Source organism: Thalassophryne amazonica, chromosome 8 (assembly GCF_902500255.1).
Source record: "Thalassophryne amazonica chromosome 8, fThaAma1.1, whole genome shotgun sequence".
Taxonomy (NCBI): Eukaryota; Metazoa; Chordata; class Actinopteri; order Batrachoidiformes; family Batrachoididae; genus Thalassophryne; species Thalassophryne amazonica.
In genome coordinates this window covers 62,117,630-62,135,353 of record NC_047110.1, presented here as the reverse complement: position 1 = coordinate 62,135,353, position 17,724 = coordinate 62,117,630, and the positions used below count along the sequence as shown (strand labels likewise).

Genomic DNA, 17,724 nt, shown 5'->3' with positions numbered 1-17,724 from the left:
TGTAACCCACGTTGTATTCAGAAAAAAACAAAACAACACAAAAACATTGCATACATCTCAATAAGACAGAATAATAATCATTTCATACCAGAGTGGTATCTCTGATTTCACTTCACACACAGAGCCATGTAGAATTATTGTTCCACTATGTGGCACTCCACAAAGAACAAACTTTCCTTAAGCCGTGGTCAAACAGCACTAATGGAGGACGCTGAAGCCAAAAATGAAACAAGAAATCTGGACTTACTTTGACTTTCAGAGACACCATTTCACCGTCGTCCAGTTTCGTTTCTGTAGCTGACGCTTCGTCAGAATTTTAAAACTGTTGAAAAATGTGAAGGCCCGGTCACACGAAGGGAAAAAAAAACTTCCCAAAGTCACAAATCGTTGAGAAAAAGTGGACGAATAAGCCTGGACTTCTCCCATCACCAAAAAGCCTGCGAGTGCAGAGTACATAAAAGACCAAAATGAAACCGAAACTGACAAAAAAAAAAAATGACGCGAACGGCGGCCTTGACGCCTGACACAAAATTAAAACGAAGCATCAGTGTGTGATCATTTCTGCAGCAGCTGCGTTGTCTTGACAACATTTGTGCGCACCTGGACATAACAGCCAGAGACGAGAGTGTGGAGAGAGAGAGGCTGGAAGTTGGACAAAGTTGGACGACAATCACATGGAACACTGACAGTACGCAAACTACAAAAACAATGAAGAGCCATCAAGACAGAAAGCAAAATGGAATATGGACGAATTGAGGTTGTCATCAGGATTCGTTCACATTTTTTAAGTTTGAAAATTCTGACAAAGTGCCAGCTGCAGAAACGAAGCTGGACGACAGTTAATGTCTCCGAAAGTCAACGTAACTCCAGATTTCTTGTTTTGTTTTGGCTTCGGTGTCCTTCATTAGTGCCATGTGACCGGGGCTTTAGTCAGCCTGCAGATCTGGTGCATCCAGTGTCACTGACAGTGGGGCTCCCGGTAGCACTTAGCTATCAGTTTAGCTCGGCTTAGCCAGTAACTCAAAGGGCCGAGCAAAACCAATAGCTAAGCGCTACTGGGAGCTAAGTGCAAACCACAAACATGGCTGGTTCCAGTCATTTGGGAGAGGAAACACACTTTGTTAAGAATTTACTCCTGGCCACATGGAAGGAAAGGATAAGACCTGTGGTTGGACCCATCATGTTTTATTGACCATTCTCACGCTGTGCTGGGCTTCAATTGTGCTGTTTGTGCGAGACGCACTATTAAAAAAAAACAAAACTTTCCTCTCAAAATATTATCTTTGCAAAATCTGTCCACCTAATAAGCAACACTAGTTATGTAATTACATCCTTGCAAAATACAAATTTTAATGATTTTGACTGGGCTGAAACGATTAGTCGAGTAACTCGAATAATTCGATTACAAAAAATGTTCGAGGCAAATTCTGTGCCTCAAAGCTTTGTTTAACATTGTAGTACATATGCCAGGCCTGTGTGTGGCGCTGCAACGTCCCAAGAAAAACAAACAGAAGAAGACTAGCATACATGAGCCGTGTAAGTGCTAATCAAATTAGCACAAAAGCTACAGCTTTCCAACGTGACAGAGTAAAATAAAGCCTTTTATGAGGAAAAACGGTCCAGGCTGATCATCTGAAATAGTTTACTGCGCATTTAAAGTGAAGCAGTGTGTTTGTTTATAAAACAAAACACTGTTTCGTCCGCTGCCTGCTCTCTGCTCTACGTAGGGAGTGGCTATTCCCGTGGCGGCTGGTGGTTGCCTCTCTCTGCCCGGTGTGAGCGGCTCAGTATTCCCCTCACAGCTCTGTCCCGAACACCTCTGACAAATAGTCTCTGAAGAAGTCCACTCGTCTTCCTTCTGTTTTGCTCAGACATGCATTGAGCGTTTCACTTTTTAAGTTTGTTTTTTTTGGGCAACACACAACGCTTCACAAACACGGTAACTCAAAATAATAATAATTTTAAAAAACCTGACTGCGAGGCTTGCATGGTCAACCTCCAGCTGAAATGCATTGACTGAATCACAGAGAAAGAGGGATTAAAAAAAGTCACGCAGGGACCCAGTTCACCAACCTTAAAAAAAAAAAAACTTAAAATGGTTAAATTTTACAAGTTAGGGTAAACAAAAAACAGAAAGCCACATCCCATCGCCATTTCAGCAAAATTTCAAGACTTTGGCTGAGCTCCTGACACCAGGAAAGATCCAAACCTTGTAAAGATGTGAAAAAAAATGATTACCCAGGAAAACAGAAAGGGATACACTAAATTTGACAATCTCCGTGATGACGCAGTGACATTGTGCTATTGCTTAGGGAGAGCCCTGGGACCTGTACTACGAAGCGGGGTTACTGGCTTATCAGGGTAACTTCAGGAGTAAGTTGATGACGTGTGGAGTAACTTCCCGGTTAACCCGTACTACGAAAGGTGGATAGGTTTCGATCGAGGCATGCTGTCATGGTAACTTACGCTGTGCGCCAAACCTGCTCCGAGCAGGTTATGTTCCAGGTTAGCGTGAGGTTTACGCTTAACCACACCCCTTATAAGTACCGTCCATCCACCTGCAATCACTCCGAAGACAATGCCGGCCTACCTGGATGATCCGTGTGATATTGTAGCACAAATTGTGAGGGGCTCTCTTCGCAGGGCAAGGGTTTTTAAAGACTGCCAGAATCTGCTGACATACCCGGACGATATTCTCTATGAAAGATATAGATTCTCAGCCGAGGGAATTCGTTATCTTTGTCAGCTGATCGGGCCAGAAGTCTGTAACATCACCCATCGTACACTGTAAAAAAAGACTGTTGTTTTTACAGGAAAACGCTGGCAGCTGTGGTCACCAGGGAATTCCTGTAAAAAAATACAGCAGTTAAATGTACAAAAAAAGGAGCTCTTGTTTGTTGATTTAACAGTTCCTTTAATGTGAGTCAGCCGTGGTTCATTCACTGTAAATCCATATACATATTTTGTCTGTAATGTTATCTACTGTGCTGCTGTATGTTTTACAGGAATTCCCTGGTAACCACAGCTGCCAGCGTTTTCCTGTAAAAACAAGTAATTTTTTACACTATAGCAATGCCCCGACGATCGCGCAGATAATGTGCCTTGTGCCTATTTTGCCAGTGGACAATTTATGTATTCCATCGGTGATGCTGAACATCTGAGCAAGAATACTGTATGTCGTATGATTCGCAAGGTAGTACTTGCTCTATCTAAACTGTTGGATGCATTTGTCGTTTTCCCTGGTCATTTAGCCGCAGTGCAAATCAAAGAAGGGTTTTATGCAATCACGGGTAATTATTAATATCAAAATAGGTCTAATGCATGTCCAGTAATTAGGCGAAGTGGAGCTTATCAAGCTATGAATATAAACCTACCGTTCTGAAGGATGTTTTTATATTTCATCTTCACCTGCTGCCGGGTGCGTTTGGCACTGCTATTGCATCTGAAATATTGACAGGATTAGGAATAGCAATCATACAGTCAAGGTAGCCTATTTAGGAAACATTTAATTAACCTAACATTTATTAGTAGGCCTATGCCCACCTCTGAATCGTGTTACATCTGGACGTAAATAATGAAAGGTCATTTTTTTTTTACACATATTAGACATTCCACAGGTTAATCATCTGTAACAGATTTGGAGAACAGTTGAATTGTACTTACGCATTTACCCGATCAGCAATACGTTGCCAACAAGCCTGTCTTTTGGAGAACAATTGAATTGTACTTGCGCATTTACCTGATCAGCAATACGTTGCCAACAAGCCTGTCTTGCTTTATTGGCAGACGATGTGTTCGATTTCCCCCTTAACGTTATATTAAATTCCTCGTAGTGCTGCATAATAATCATGCATTCTTCTTCGGTAAAGTAAGGTGACCGCGCCATCATTGAAAAATGGTGATGTGTGCTGCAACCCGCCCCCTTTTATGTGAATGTGCACAAACTCCAATTAGGTTAACACAGGTTCAACAAATCAACATCTTATTCAGTGTCATAGTACCGATTAACACCACTTGAGGAGACCAGGTTTTGTCAACCCCGGTTTAAGAGGTTGACCCTAGGTTACATCTGAGTAAGTTAACCCCGCTTCGTAGTACAGGCCCCTGGACTGTTGATGTTGTTAAAAACGCCAAAGTACTTTTTATCCCATTAATCGATAGAATACTCGATTACTTAAAATAATCGATAGCTGCAGCCCTGATTTTGACATATTTGCCATCAAAGTCCACAAAACTGATTTCACAGTGTTATTTTTTTTTTTTAAAAAAGACCTTTTCCTCACATTCATTTTCTGGACGTGACCTGACATGTCACCAAAAGTCATATTCCTTACAACTTGAGGTTTCTGAGTGTTAATCAGAGGTAGGTGAAATCAGGCTGATTTCCCCATTAATTTCTCTGGGCATATAGCACCAACATTAAAATGAAATACATCAGTATTTTCATAATTCTTTCTTTATTTACAATAGTCAGCTCATTTGACATTTTAATTTCTCGTGATATGCACTTTAAGTATCATGATCCGTAGCAAATTAGCCAAGAGACGTGTTGTATCAGTAGATAAGCGTATTTTCTTGGTCCTACGGGTTTTGAGTAAAATTTCCATGCTGTAGCAGCATTGCAACCACTATACCACTACCACAATGCTGTGGTAATGGTATAGTGGTCTTCTTGCTTCTCCTCAAGCGTTTTTTTTTTTTTTTTATATACTAAGTTAATCAGTCACAGTTTAGCTGAGGTATGATGTCTGAAATGGTGGTAATGGCACTAGAGTAGTTGATGGATAAGTTGGAACCTCAAAAACCAAAGCCTACTTTGTTTAAACTTTGTCTTTTGGTTAGAACTCATTTGACCCATTTTGAATTTCACATGTATTTCGATCAGTTTAAAAGAGGAATCTTTTGTTAAATGTAACACTTATTAATAATGTTGCAGTCAGTTTCTACAAGGAGTTGTGCAAACAAACAAAGGAGACAAACATGTATACGAAGCTTTTTACCGTGAATTATGCATGACGCTGAAAGATATTTCAGTCCCACTTAGCAGGACTTAATGTTCTACTGAAATGGGGGAGGCAGGTGGGGGCTGGTGTGATCTGCAGAGGAGGAAGTCTGAATGTCCACAGTGTTTCCGCTGCGCCCACTCACTCCTCAGTCACCGTTTCCATGTGTGTTTGTCGCCACACATAGGCCTTCATCACATCTCTATCTGCTGGATCCTGACGCTGACCTTTTCTGCCTTTACCGGCATCAGCTGTTTTGCGCTGCGTTGCGTCAGAGCGGAGATCGTTGAGGCTAACGCTGCACTTTCCTGGCCATGGTGGAGGATTTACACACCTGCGTTTGAAAAAGTGAAGCTGAAATTGTGTTTATGCCAAAGAAAATAACTTCAGAATGCAGAATAAGATTAAAAGGTGCAGGACTACCTCAGATGTTAGCACTTTTTGAGCATTTGTGGAAATGGGGATGAGCATCAAAGGAAAACCTAAAAGCAGTCAAAGATTTCAGACCCTCATCCTCCTTCCAAAGTTCACAGTAGGTTAGTTCGTAGGGATGACTGCTGAATCAAGTATTTCTGCACACCAGAATATTTTATACAGTTTAGTAGGTATCACCACTTTTTTAGTTTCAAGGATTAGGCAGATCAATAAAGACTGAAGCTAAAATGTGTAAAATGACCCTGTCTTATAACCCATGTCCTGGGTATCCCTTACCAAAAAGTAGTATATGCAAGTATGTTGCAACTATACTTCTAGTTTACTTTTTATATACTTATCAGTACTATTTTTTGGTAAGGGATGACATTAAACTACATCCAGGTGGAGTGGTTTCAGTGTACTCCAACCTTGAAACCTATAAAAAAGTGCATAATTGACCGTTATACTCACTCTGTGATTGGCAAGTGCAGTCAGCGCCACAAAACTGAGCGGATCCTTGAGTTATTAGGGTTTTGGAACCTTCAAGTCTCCAACGGCAGCTGTTTCACAACAGGTGGATGAGAGCCGCACCAGTCGAGCTGGCAAGTTTTAAGGCGGACCTTGACTATAATTGAGTCATCCAGCAGCTTGCTGCAAGTACCCATCCAGAACCAGCATGTCTCCATCCCCGATGGTGTCGCTGGAGAAGGCGGGTGCCCAAAGTGCATGGGTCTTGGGCTCGCAACCCGTGATCCACTGTAAACAAACTCACGCGAAGGCTAACTGTAACAGGACCAACAAGCTAAACCTTCATAAAATGAAAAACATCAGAGTACTGATGCATACAGGACATATATTATAAAAGATGTATCAAAAATGTTTTCTGTGGTGAGGTCATTTCATGACATAATGATCTCATTATGATAGCAAACTATTCACTGATCAACATAAACTTTAGTTTGTCTTTCGAGCTACATTTGCGCAAAAACCTCACGAGAAAGGTGTTTTGTTTTAATAGTGCTAAATGTACTTCCCTGGGTAAGACCATTGCCCATTTGTACAGCTGGATGGACTGAGACAGTGTAGCTGGAGTGTCTGTGTCCAAGGACACAGAGAGGTTGCATAAGCAGGATTCAAAGCCAGGTTTACATATTGGCAGGCCAGGTCCTTATCCACTCAGCTACCTGCTCTACACCACTATGTGTTACTGCTATATGACTAATACTGTATATGACTTCATAGTGAAGTCACTTGTACTAGTCAATCAGAAAGATTTGACTGATTAATCTGAGCTTTTGATCAAATCTGTAGCCACATTGGTACAAGAGATACTATGTTGGCTATTTTATGCTTGACCTTTGACCAATCTATTCCAAAAGTTAATCATTCAGAGACACTAACCCAAGTAGTATTTCCACCAGGTTTGTTGAAAAGCCATCAAGCCATATATTATACACACTGGACCCTTAAAATACTTTGCTCATGCAGTGGCATGCAGGGAAAACATACACCTCCTTGGTGATTAAATAAATATAAAATTGCTGTACAAGAGTAATGTATCTTTTGTCAAAAGTTAATGAACTGTCACACAACATGGTTTCCAGATGAGTCACTATGGTGTTAATGAGGCGTGCCTCAGTGGTTACTGCAGGAACAGTCCTGTGGTCACTGTCAGCTGGCTGTTTCACAGTGACATGACAATGAACTCAGCCTGCCACAGCTTTCAGCAGGATGACTTTCAATTCAATTTCAGTGGAGCTTTACTGACATGGGAAACATACTGTACGTTTACATTGTCAAACCTTTCACTGTTTGCTTTCTCTCTGTGTCCTCAGTCTCTTCCATTCATCTGCCTCTACCGAAGCCATGGACTAGAGCTGTATCTGGTCTCTACGGTCCCCTGGTCATCGGATGGCTTCTCAACAACCGCTAGCGCAAATACAGAAAGTAGGTTTGATCACAGCATGCTTGCTGCTGTTAAAGGGCATATCACACTACACTCAGTACTATCTTTTAAAAAATTAAATACCAGATTTTGAATCATGGCTTCCAACTCTTTTTAACTGGTATGAGTCTTGATTTAGCTGATAAAAATAAAATTAGCCATACAGTGTCTGAAAAAATGCTCACACATTCAGAGCTATTTTGGGCCATAAAAGTGATGTTACCTCAGGTGCTAACTATTATCCATCTCAAGGTCACTCCACCTGTGTTCAGCTACAGTCCACTTCATAATTTATTGCAGTACACATAGTCAATCTAAGCTGTTTTTTGTCTCCAAATGTAATATGACTTTAGTTTGCCTTTCGATTTTTTTTTTTTTTTTTTTGATCAACTTGTGTCCATCTCAGCTTCATTGTATATTCAGGAAAAAAAAAACATTCCATATGTCTCAGTAAGGCTGAATGATAATGATTACATACCGTGAAAGTGGTATCTGTGCTTTCACACCTGCTGCGTTTGTACACAAAGCTATGTAAAAGTATTGCTCCATTGTGTGGCGCTGTCTTTTGTCCACAAGAAAACAGTGTTGCTCCACCAGAAGCCGGCTCCAGATGGCTTAGCTTAGCAATCGGTTTAGCTCAGCATGGCCAAGTAGGGGAGGGTCTACTTGTCCTAACCCCTTTATATTATTTGATGGTATATATTACAACCCCAAACTGATTTTAAAGTTCACAAAAAAATGTAATACTTTCAAATAGCTAACAAACCAGATCCAGATGTGTTCCATTTACAAAAATAAAACATGATTCTTTTGACATACACCATTAGTCACCTTAATTGTACTGTTTTCTATAAATCTGTTGAATTGAAAATCAACAATTAATAGGAATTCAGAATAATTAAATTAGTTTTTTTAGTTGTCGCACTTTTGTAACATTACGTAACCTACTTTAGTGCAACATATAGTCTACCTACCTATAAATGTGAAGACAACTTCAAAATGCTCTCCTTAATACTAGGGGCAGGACTAGTGGACCCTAGGACTAGTGGGTAGTTCCCGCCAATAACACAAACGCTGAAGCTGGTCCACATCCGGCTCGCTTGTGAAGAGCAGTCACTCGTCGTCACTTTTTCTCTGACTCTGTGATCACAGAAGGGGCTTCCTCAGCGAGACTGGCCAGTGCCTCGTATGTAGCAGCTTAGCTTAGTATGGCGTGACGCCATGGCACAAACCACAAACACGGCCAATTCTACACTTTTGGGAGAGGAAACACGCTTTAAGAATTTTCTCCTGGCCACACAAAAGGAAAGGATAAAATCCGTGGTTAGATCCATGTTTTGAAGACCATTCTCACGCTGTGCTGGGCTTTACTTCTGCCTTTTGTCTGAGATGCACCATGAAAAAAAAAACCTCTCACTTTACTCCTCAAAATATTATCTTTGGAAAATCTGTCCCCCTAATAACCAACACTAGTCATTTTAGTGCATCCTTGTAAAACACAGATTTTAACCATTGTGACATATTGACTGTCAAAGTCCACAAAAAACACTGATTTCACACTATAAAAAATTTAGTTTTCCCCCCATTCATTTCACTAGAGGCCCTAAAGGGGCCATGATGTCATCAAAGTCCACATTCCTCACAGCTTGTCATTTGAGTGTTTATCAGCAGCAGGTGAATTCAGGCTAATTTCTCCATGTTTATGACTTAATTTCTCTGGGCATATGGCACCAAAAATATAATGTAATACAGCAATATTTTCATAATTATTTATTTAGAATAGTCAGCTCATTTAACATTTTATTTACTAGTGTTACACACTTTAATGATCATAATGTCTCTGGTGACAGCATTCAGTTTACTAGAATTTCTTTTTAAAAACAGAATTTTTTTATGGGTCAAAGATGGAAATTGTCATGATTAGTAATATGATTGGATAGTCCCAGCTTGGCTCAAATGATGTGTCACACAGGGGAAAAAAAAGGAGAGAAAAAAACAAAACCATGCAGCTGAGTGTTTCGTCTTCTTCTTTGAGTCATAATTACCTCCCACAGGGAAATTGATTTGAATTTGGCTGTTCTTAGGGGAAAAGATGAGGTCTTGCTTGTAATATTCAGTTGTTTCTTTGTCTCAACACCAGCAATAGACTTGTGGGTTTTTGCTCAGCAAATCAATATTTTGATATTTTTCTGAGAGGCACCCTGTTATTTTATGCGACATTACATTCTGACTCATCCAGTGTGCTATTATGAGCATGTGTGTTACGTCAATGGTCCTCCAACGAGTTGACATCCTGGCTTTTATTTGTACACAAATAATGATTGAGTGCAGTGGGAAAAATGTTTAAGTTGAAAGATGGAACATTCCATCTTTTGATGAATGAAAATATTCTTTCCATTTCACAAATGGAAAACATTTGTTTTCTGTGACACCTCAGTATATCAGTGGATTGAAATATATGGAACCAAAATGAAGGGTAAATGACGTAAATCATACAATGGAGTATTTTTCTAGCAATGGGACAAATAATCAATGCCATGCGACATACAGAACAATCCACCAATCAAATAGCAATGATCTATTGAGGCGTTGATATAAAAAGGAGATCATGTTTTTGGGCTTGTTTGTCTGTCTGCTCATCACCAAGATATCTCCAAACAAGGTACGGCAAATGGATTTTAGCAAATATGTTTTGGTTAAGGAAGAGTTGGTTAGATTTGGAAGCACATGTGATTACAGGATGATTTTTTTTTTTTTTCATTAATATTTCTCGGTCTTCCATTGATTACCATGTTATTGGCAGTGTCCTCAGTTCAGCAGCACCACCTGTACTTCACCACAATTAATAACAGAAAAAGAGGACTGTTGAACCTTAGCTTACTTTTGTCTGTTGCACCACCAGTCACAGCTTCATGTTGGAGTAGCACAGAGAAAGATTTTCATTAAAGAAAACGATCAAATCTAGGCTTGAGGCTTCTGTGTGCCTTCTGGCAAACTGTAGCTAAAAGTTCACTTCTTTTTCCATCTCTCCACCATGAAGCTGTGTCACTGAGGGCAAACGTTACACCATCTGCAGTTTTTCTAATCACATCCATAGAACCCTATACTGTGGTATTTTGGTGTGTTCCATCACTTGTCTCTTTGCAGGATCACTCAGTTTTTGAGAACTCCCTAATCCAGATGTATTTAACACACAGTACTGTACAATTTGTATTTCTTAATGATGGGTGTAAATGACGTCTAAGACATATGCAGTGACTTAGAAATCTTCATGTATCCATCCCGACTTGTCTAAAGAAAACGGGCTGTAAAATGATCATTAATCAGTCAGCATTAATATTAATAATCCTTATTCTTTTAAGTTTGTACAATTACTTATGTGTTCTGCAAATGGAGGGACTGTGTATACAAATGGCTGTAATTATTAAATCATGAATGTGATATTTTTGGGGAGGACACAGTGACAGCTAATCAGAAGTGGTTTAGAGGAGGATTTTCTTAAAAAGAAGACCTGAAAGTTTAACTACAGAAAGTCAGAAGGTACAGCTGAGATGTAAGCCTAGATTTGATGTTTTGGTGAAAGAAAATCCTTCGCTATACCACTTCATTATGAAGCTGGGGATACTGTGCAAAATTTCTCCAGTCACAACCAGAGAAGCCTATAACTTCTTCTGGGTTGTCTGGGTGTCTTGGTGGCTTTCCTCGCTCATCTCCTTCTTGTACAATCATTCAGTTTTTGAGAATTGGCGCTATATAAATTAATAAGTTTTAATTTCAATTTGAATCACAGTATATGCCCAGAGGTGCTATAAAAAGGGAGGAAAAAACAGGAGGCCTAAGACGGATCCCTGTGGAACCCTGTATTTCATCAAAACAAGGTTTGAGGTGACATTATTTTACAGGACACAGTGAGAAGGACTGGTTACGTAGGGTGTCAACCGTGCAAGGACATTCCAAGCAATACCAAAGTGATTCTACATATAATAGATTGCATCCAGTCTTGTTGATTTCACAACAGGACAACATGAATGCGAACCCTGAATCTGAAAAACCCTTCTGCTACCACAGGGACATCACTGAAATACCTTCACAGATTAGCACCTTCCTACTTAGCTGACCAAATTAAACCCTACGTACCGGCCCGGGCTCTGCGTTCTCAGGGTGCAGGACTACTTTGTGTCCCTGCCATGAATAAAAATCTGTGGGTCACAGAGCTTTCTCTTATTGGGTACCTGCTTTGTGGAATGATCTCCCTGTGTCAGTAAACAGATTGTGTAGACTTTCAAGTCCAGACTTGAGATGCACTTATTTGCCCTTTTGTATGGCTAGCATACTGGCATAGTATGGTACTATTCTTCCTACCCTTTGAAATTAATTTTATGAGTAAACAGAGTGGGTAGCAGCCTCAGCTTCATCTTAAGTCTGGGTCTTTTAGTGAAGCTTAGGGCTGGTGGCCAGTGATCACCTTAGTATTTCTTCTGTTTTTCTTGTTGCTTAATGCTAACAGATTATACTGTATTTGTTGTCTTTCTGCTGCCTGATTCTGTTTTTTTTTTTTTTTCCTCTCTGTATGAGGTGCCACTCCATCCAGAGGTGGGAGTAGCTGTCTTCTTCTACAGGCCTCCTGTCCTGTGCACCACCATGGACTCCCAAAATTTCCTGTATAGTTCTATTGTCAGTTGTGTCTGTAGCATGGCCCAAACAGAGAGTCACCCCTTTGAGTCTGGTCTGCTTGAGGTTTCTTCCTCAAATGATCACAGGGAGTTTTTCTTTACCACTGTTGCCTGTGTGTTTGCTCTAGGGTTTGGTAAAGTTATACCTTACTTGTGTGAAGTGCCTTGAGGCAGCTTTGCTGTGATTTGGCGCTATATAAATTAATCGAATTGAATACCTTAATGTTATTTCTTTTTTACCAGGTTTCTTTCTACATGTGGGTGAAAGGCCCCTCTCTTGCCTGGCATGGCAAGAGAGGGGGCTGGAGCACGAATCCGATACAATCGTTCACTTGCCAATGTCGAGCAGACAATCGTTACTGTCGAACCTTGCACGGCGTGCTTTGTTTTTGGTTGTTGGCACGTACACAGTGTGGAAAATGAGTGGCCTCGAACCGGTCTCTGCTTACTCTTTGAGGCTGCGCAATACTGAGGCCGAGGCCAAGACAGAGTCATTGCATAGCGAGGTCAAGGCATCAAAAAATCGGCCTCCAGGCTGGCCTCAAGACCTCCAACACTTGGAACAGACTCGTGAGTGTGTTTGTAGGACTTTACTTGTGCATATATTCTCTCAGTAGAATAATGGACATGCGGTGCACATGGCTGACAGGAAGTAGACAGCAGAGTTTAAATGCAATTTTGAGTCATTAATAATTCACATGCTAGATACTGAAGGTGTTTTTCTTTTTTTTTCTGACAATAATCTGGGGTCGGCAGCACAGTGGATTTGTGGTTAGCACTGTTGTCTCACAGTGAGAAGGTCCTGTGTTTGAACCCAACCTGGTCCATTCGGTGTCTTTCTATGTGTATGTCGTCCCTGCGATACCCTGGAAATTTCTCACACAATGACCACTGACCCTTAACAGGACTCAGCGGGTTCAAAAAAATGACTGAATGAATGGATAACAGACTGACTGAGAATGTTTGGATTCTCAGTTTGTTCTGTCATAGTCATGAAAATTGATTGTCCCATCATCCTGCTGTCAGTGGGACTTCTGCAGACCCCATGGCATACAGCAGCCACTAAGCCCTCAGTCTCATCCTACTCTGAGTTGAACGCTTGCTCGCCACAGCACTGAGCCAAACCCTGATGGGCGGTATGTCACATGACACACTGAGAGTTAGAGCCTCTCTCCTACTCACCGCGCTCTCTCTCTCTCTCTCTCTCTCTCGGCAGCGTGAACCTCCAGACTTATTCAGTCCGCAGCCTGCTGATGGACACAGAGGCCTGTTGTCAGAGCTGCTAACCTGTGGGTGTTTGTTTCTTCACTGACAGCGCTCTGAGGGCCGCTCCTCTGTCACCCACTCAACCACAAGTGGAATGAGAGCTATGCATGGACTCGACTCATTCCGCGGGTTGAGGGCGTAAACACGTGTGCATCTCAGTTGTTTACAACCTAACAAGGCAATGATTGTCGTTGTTGTTGTTCATTAGGGTTGAAGTCTGATTTATCCATGATGTAAACATGTTCTCCAGCTGAGGCTTGATAAAGCATACCACAACTCTACAAACAACCGCCAGGCTTTGCTGTCCAGTGCTGCTAAAGTGCTTTTAGGTGATGGATCTCATGCAGAAACCCCAGTGGCAGTGACAGGAGGAAGGTTGTTATGAAAACGGGCCATGGGCCAGAGGCTTTGGAGATAGTCAGGTGTGTCCTGGATACAACTTCTGGCCTTGTTGATATTTCATCTGTGTTTCTGGACCTTATGCTGTTGCTGTTAGCAGAGGCAGGGAGGAGCACTGGGAGTGGAATTTTATCCACAGCACTGTGCGAAACATTACACATCAGCAGGAGCAGGCTGAGTTTTTGGTTTGATTTGAAATCTGGCAGTTTCCTCGTAGAAGTGAGTGAGTGATGGCTTTCATTGAGGTTGATTTCAGGTGTGATATTCAAAAGTTTTTTTTCTTCATTGTTTGTTTTCCAGATGAGAACGTGAAGCCTGGCGTCCACCAAGGCCACCGCTGCACCCTGGGCAGCGCACACACATGATCACATGACTCTGGACATGGACGCGGTCCTGTCAGACTTTGTTCGGTCCACAGGGGCAGAACCGGGTCTGGCAAGAGACCTGCTGGAAGGTAAGAGATGCAGGCTGCTGACGGGAATCCACCAGTCAAATTCTGTCGAAATTTGAGAATTTCTGTTTTGGTAGCCAGCTCCTTATTGTGTTGTCCGGCAGAGATGAGAGTACAGAACAGGACAGGAAATTAGTGGAAAGGAAACAAAAGAGGAGACGACAGGGGTCCGCAACAACAAGCCAGCTTTGCTGATTTAGTGTGACGGTTTTATGAGCGCACCTCCCCAGTGAGAGCTTTGTGCCCATTCATTGGAACTCACTGAGGAGCAGAGTGCTCCTGGCACTTGTTTAGCTTACATATAGTAGCTCTTGGGGAAGAAAACAGAGGAGAGCAAAAGTGCAAATGGCAACAACAGAAAGTCGGACTTATGCTCAGATGAATTGACTTCCACGTCAAGAAGTAGCTCAGCAACAATGGTTATAGTCTCCTTCTTTCAAGTAGAAATTGTGAAATCTTTGCCAGTTTCACATTGACCAAAAGAATGTGCATTCCAGATTGCGGACACACTGCAGTGGAGGAATACTGAAGTCTTAACTGCAGTTATGTGGAGTTTTGTTGACAGGAATAGCACACCGCACACTGCTCACACTCCTCATAGGGGATGAAGAATGTTTGCAGTGCTTTGCAGTATTTATGTGTCCTAAAATCTTTTTCTTTTTGTTGTTGAGTGTTGTTTAAGAATTAAGTTTTCCAACACTTTCACACTCTTCTTATTTTTGGGATTCTGTTTTGGCACTTAGCCACAGGGGCACAGACAAATGTAAAACAAGATGCACAAACCAGACAGACATGATGTCCTATTTCAGTTGCATCATGCCTGCTGCTTCTTTCTGCTGTTGGCTTTAATCATCAGTCAGCTGCTGTGCGTGTCTTCTGTCTGAAATAGGAAGGAATCAGAAGACAGATGGCAATGTGATGGCAGCACAAGTGGTGCTTCCCTCTTAAGGCTGGTTCATGTACGTGTAGCTGGGATTTTATGGTGACACTTGCTCATGAAGGTGTGATGTTTAAGGTATCAGCGGATATGCTGATCGCAGCACTGTGAGATAATGAGTATATCTCGTCTAAATTAATTCTAAAATTTACCAGTAATGAAATTACAAAGATAACTGAAGTTTTAAGAGTGGCTCTAATGAATATTTAAAAAAACTTAAAGTTTATGAGCAACTTCACCTGTTATCGCTCAAGCACATTGTAAACATTGACATGATGGATTTTGATGCGGAAGAGTTCAGAAAGATACGATTGGAATGGTTTGATTACCATTTACAGTTGCCGATGAAAGACTTCGTGTTAAAGTCAGAACAAGAAGCTGCACTGAAAGAGATCTGTGTGGGAAGAGACACATTCTATATGTTGTTGCTCCAATGAAAGCGGCACGCCAAGCAGTGCAGCGAACGTAGTCCGGCGAACTCAATCTGTGGGTGAGCTATCCCATAATGCCAAAATAGCAGAGATGTCCCTCCAATGAGAGCGGCATGCTGAGCAGGGTGACTTCACATAGGCGTCTTCTAATTGTCACAGTGCTCACAGGTAACTTCAGATCTTCTTTGATCACCCTGATTATTGGTTGAGTCTTTGCCATTCTGGCTATTCTTCAGTACACTTGAATGGTGGTTTTGTGTTTTCTTCCACGTCTTTCTGGATTTGTTGCCATTTAAAGCATTTGAGATCATTCTAGCTGAGCAGTCCATCATTTTCTGCACTCCTTTATACAGTAGTGTTCAGAATAATAGTAGTGCTATGTGACTAAAAAGATTAATCCAGGTTTTGAGTATATTTCTTATTGTTACATGGGAAACAATGTACCACTAGATTCAGTAGATTCTCACAAATCCAACAAGACCAAGCATTCATGATATGCACACTCTTAAGGCTATGAAATTGGGCTATTAGTAAAAAAAAAAGTAGAAAAGGGGGTGTTCACAAAAATAGTAGCATCTGCTGTTGATGCTACAAACTCAAAACTGCTTTTTTAGCAATCCTGTGAATCACTAAACTAGTATTTAGTTGTATAACCACAGTTTTTCATGATTTCTTCACATCTGCGAGGCATTAATTTTGTTGGTTTGGAACCAAGATTTTGCTTGTTTACTAGTGTGCTTGGGGTCATTGTCTTGTTGAAACACCCATTTCAGGGGCATGTCCTCTTCAGCATAAGGCAACATGACCTCTTCAAGTATTTTGACATATCCAAACTGATCCATGATACCTGGTATGCGATATATAGGCCCAACACCATAGTAGGAGAAACATGCCTATATCATGATGCTTGCACCACCCTGCTTCACTGTCTTCACCCTGAACTGTGGCTTGAATTCAGAGTTTGGTGGTCGTCTCACAGACTGTCTGCGGCCCTTGGACCCAAAAAGAACAATTTTACTCTCATCAGTCCACAAAATATTCTTCCATTTCTCTTTAGGCCAGTTGATGTGTTCTTTTGGAAATTGTAACCTCTTCTGCACATGTCTTTTATTTAACAGAGGGACTTTGTGGGGGATTCTTGCAAATACGAGAATGCAAATTATTAATTATTATTAATTCTAAATGCAATGCAGATTATTGGTTGAGCTAATAGGATTAATAAATGGAGTAGTTTTGACAGTGTTGAATGGTTGGTCTCCAAAGTAAAGGTCAAACAAGGTCTACGTCTATTGGATTCTATGATATGTGACATATGTTACCCTGTAATGTGATAAGTAAGGATGATACATGGTCCAAACTGTTCCTTTCTAAAATTAACTCAACTAGTAATTTGCATCACTTTTTACCAAAATTGGAGCAGTTTTATCTTTTGACCCCTGTACAAACCAACACTGACCTTTGTCAACATTCTTGCTGTTTTTATCCCATAACTCCATAGAATTCAGTTACAGACCATCTAACCATACCTTTTTGGAATCTTTATGATCAGGCAAATAGTGTGGCATAGGTTTCAATATGATTGGAGCATCTTTTAATTTTGACTCCTGTGTAATTCTTCAATTGACCCCTTCCTGAACGCCAATTGAAAATTCAAGTGGCCAATCGGTTTTTTCAAAAGAGGATTGTCTGAGGATTATTTCTGCCGAATTTGATGCTTTTATCACCATTTGCAGGATTCCGCTCTAAATATTCTCTCATCTGCTGCAGTATCAGAGCTTTACTCACTTTTTTAAACACGCTGCTATTCTTTTGCACACAAGTGTACATAAATCTTTAGAGGGAAATAAATTGGTTTCTCATTTTTACTAGAAAAGAAGGAAATGTTTGAAGAAGTTATTATATGGAAGCTCAACTTCCACTGACACAACGATTCTGTTTGCAATGGAGGAAGATGTGTGTTCACGGTGTATCTGCATTCATTTTCCTGACAACAGCCATTTTAAATCCAGAACTGAGCTGAGATGATGCTTTCTGTGGTACAGACAGTGAAGGCTGATGTTCGGCAGCATTTACAGACCATTAGTTGGATGAGTGGTGTTGCTGAGGCTAACATTGTTTCCTGTTTCCGCAGCAGCTGAAACCAGAGAGATGCATAAGCCAGAATAGGTTTTGCATTATTCCGATGAAAGGCATTGATTAGTGTTT

General features: G+C 41.0%; 1 protein-coding gene across 2 annotated transcripts in view; it reads left to right on the top strand.

The window, feature by feature from the left end:
* The window catches only part of otud7a (OTU deubiquitinase 7A), a 91,877-nt gene that overhangs the window by 34,841 nt on the left and 39,312 nt on the right, over positions 1-17,724 (top strand). Inside the window, exons 2-4 of one of the 2 annotated variants that reach the window (XM_034176468.1) lie at positions 7,253-7,364; positions 12,792-12,806; positions 14,001-14,154. In XM_034176468.1, the coding sequence (XP_034032359.1) occupies positions 14,070-14,154 (85 nt within the window). In that variant the 5' untranslated portion in view covers positions 7,253-7,364; positions 12,792-12,806; positions 14,001-14,069. The remainder of the gene's footprint in view (positions 1-7,252; positions 7,365-12,791; positions 12,807-14,000; positions 14,155-17,724) is intronic. The other variant, XM_034176467.1, reaches the window with a different exon arrangement.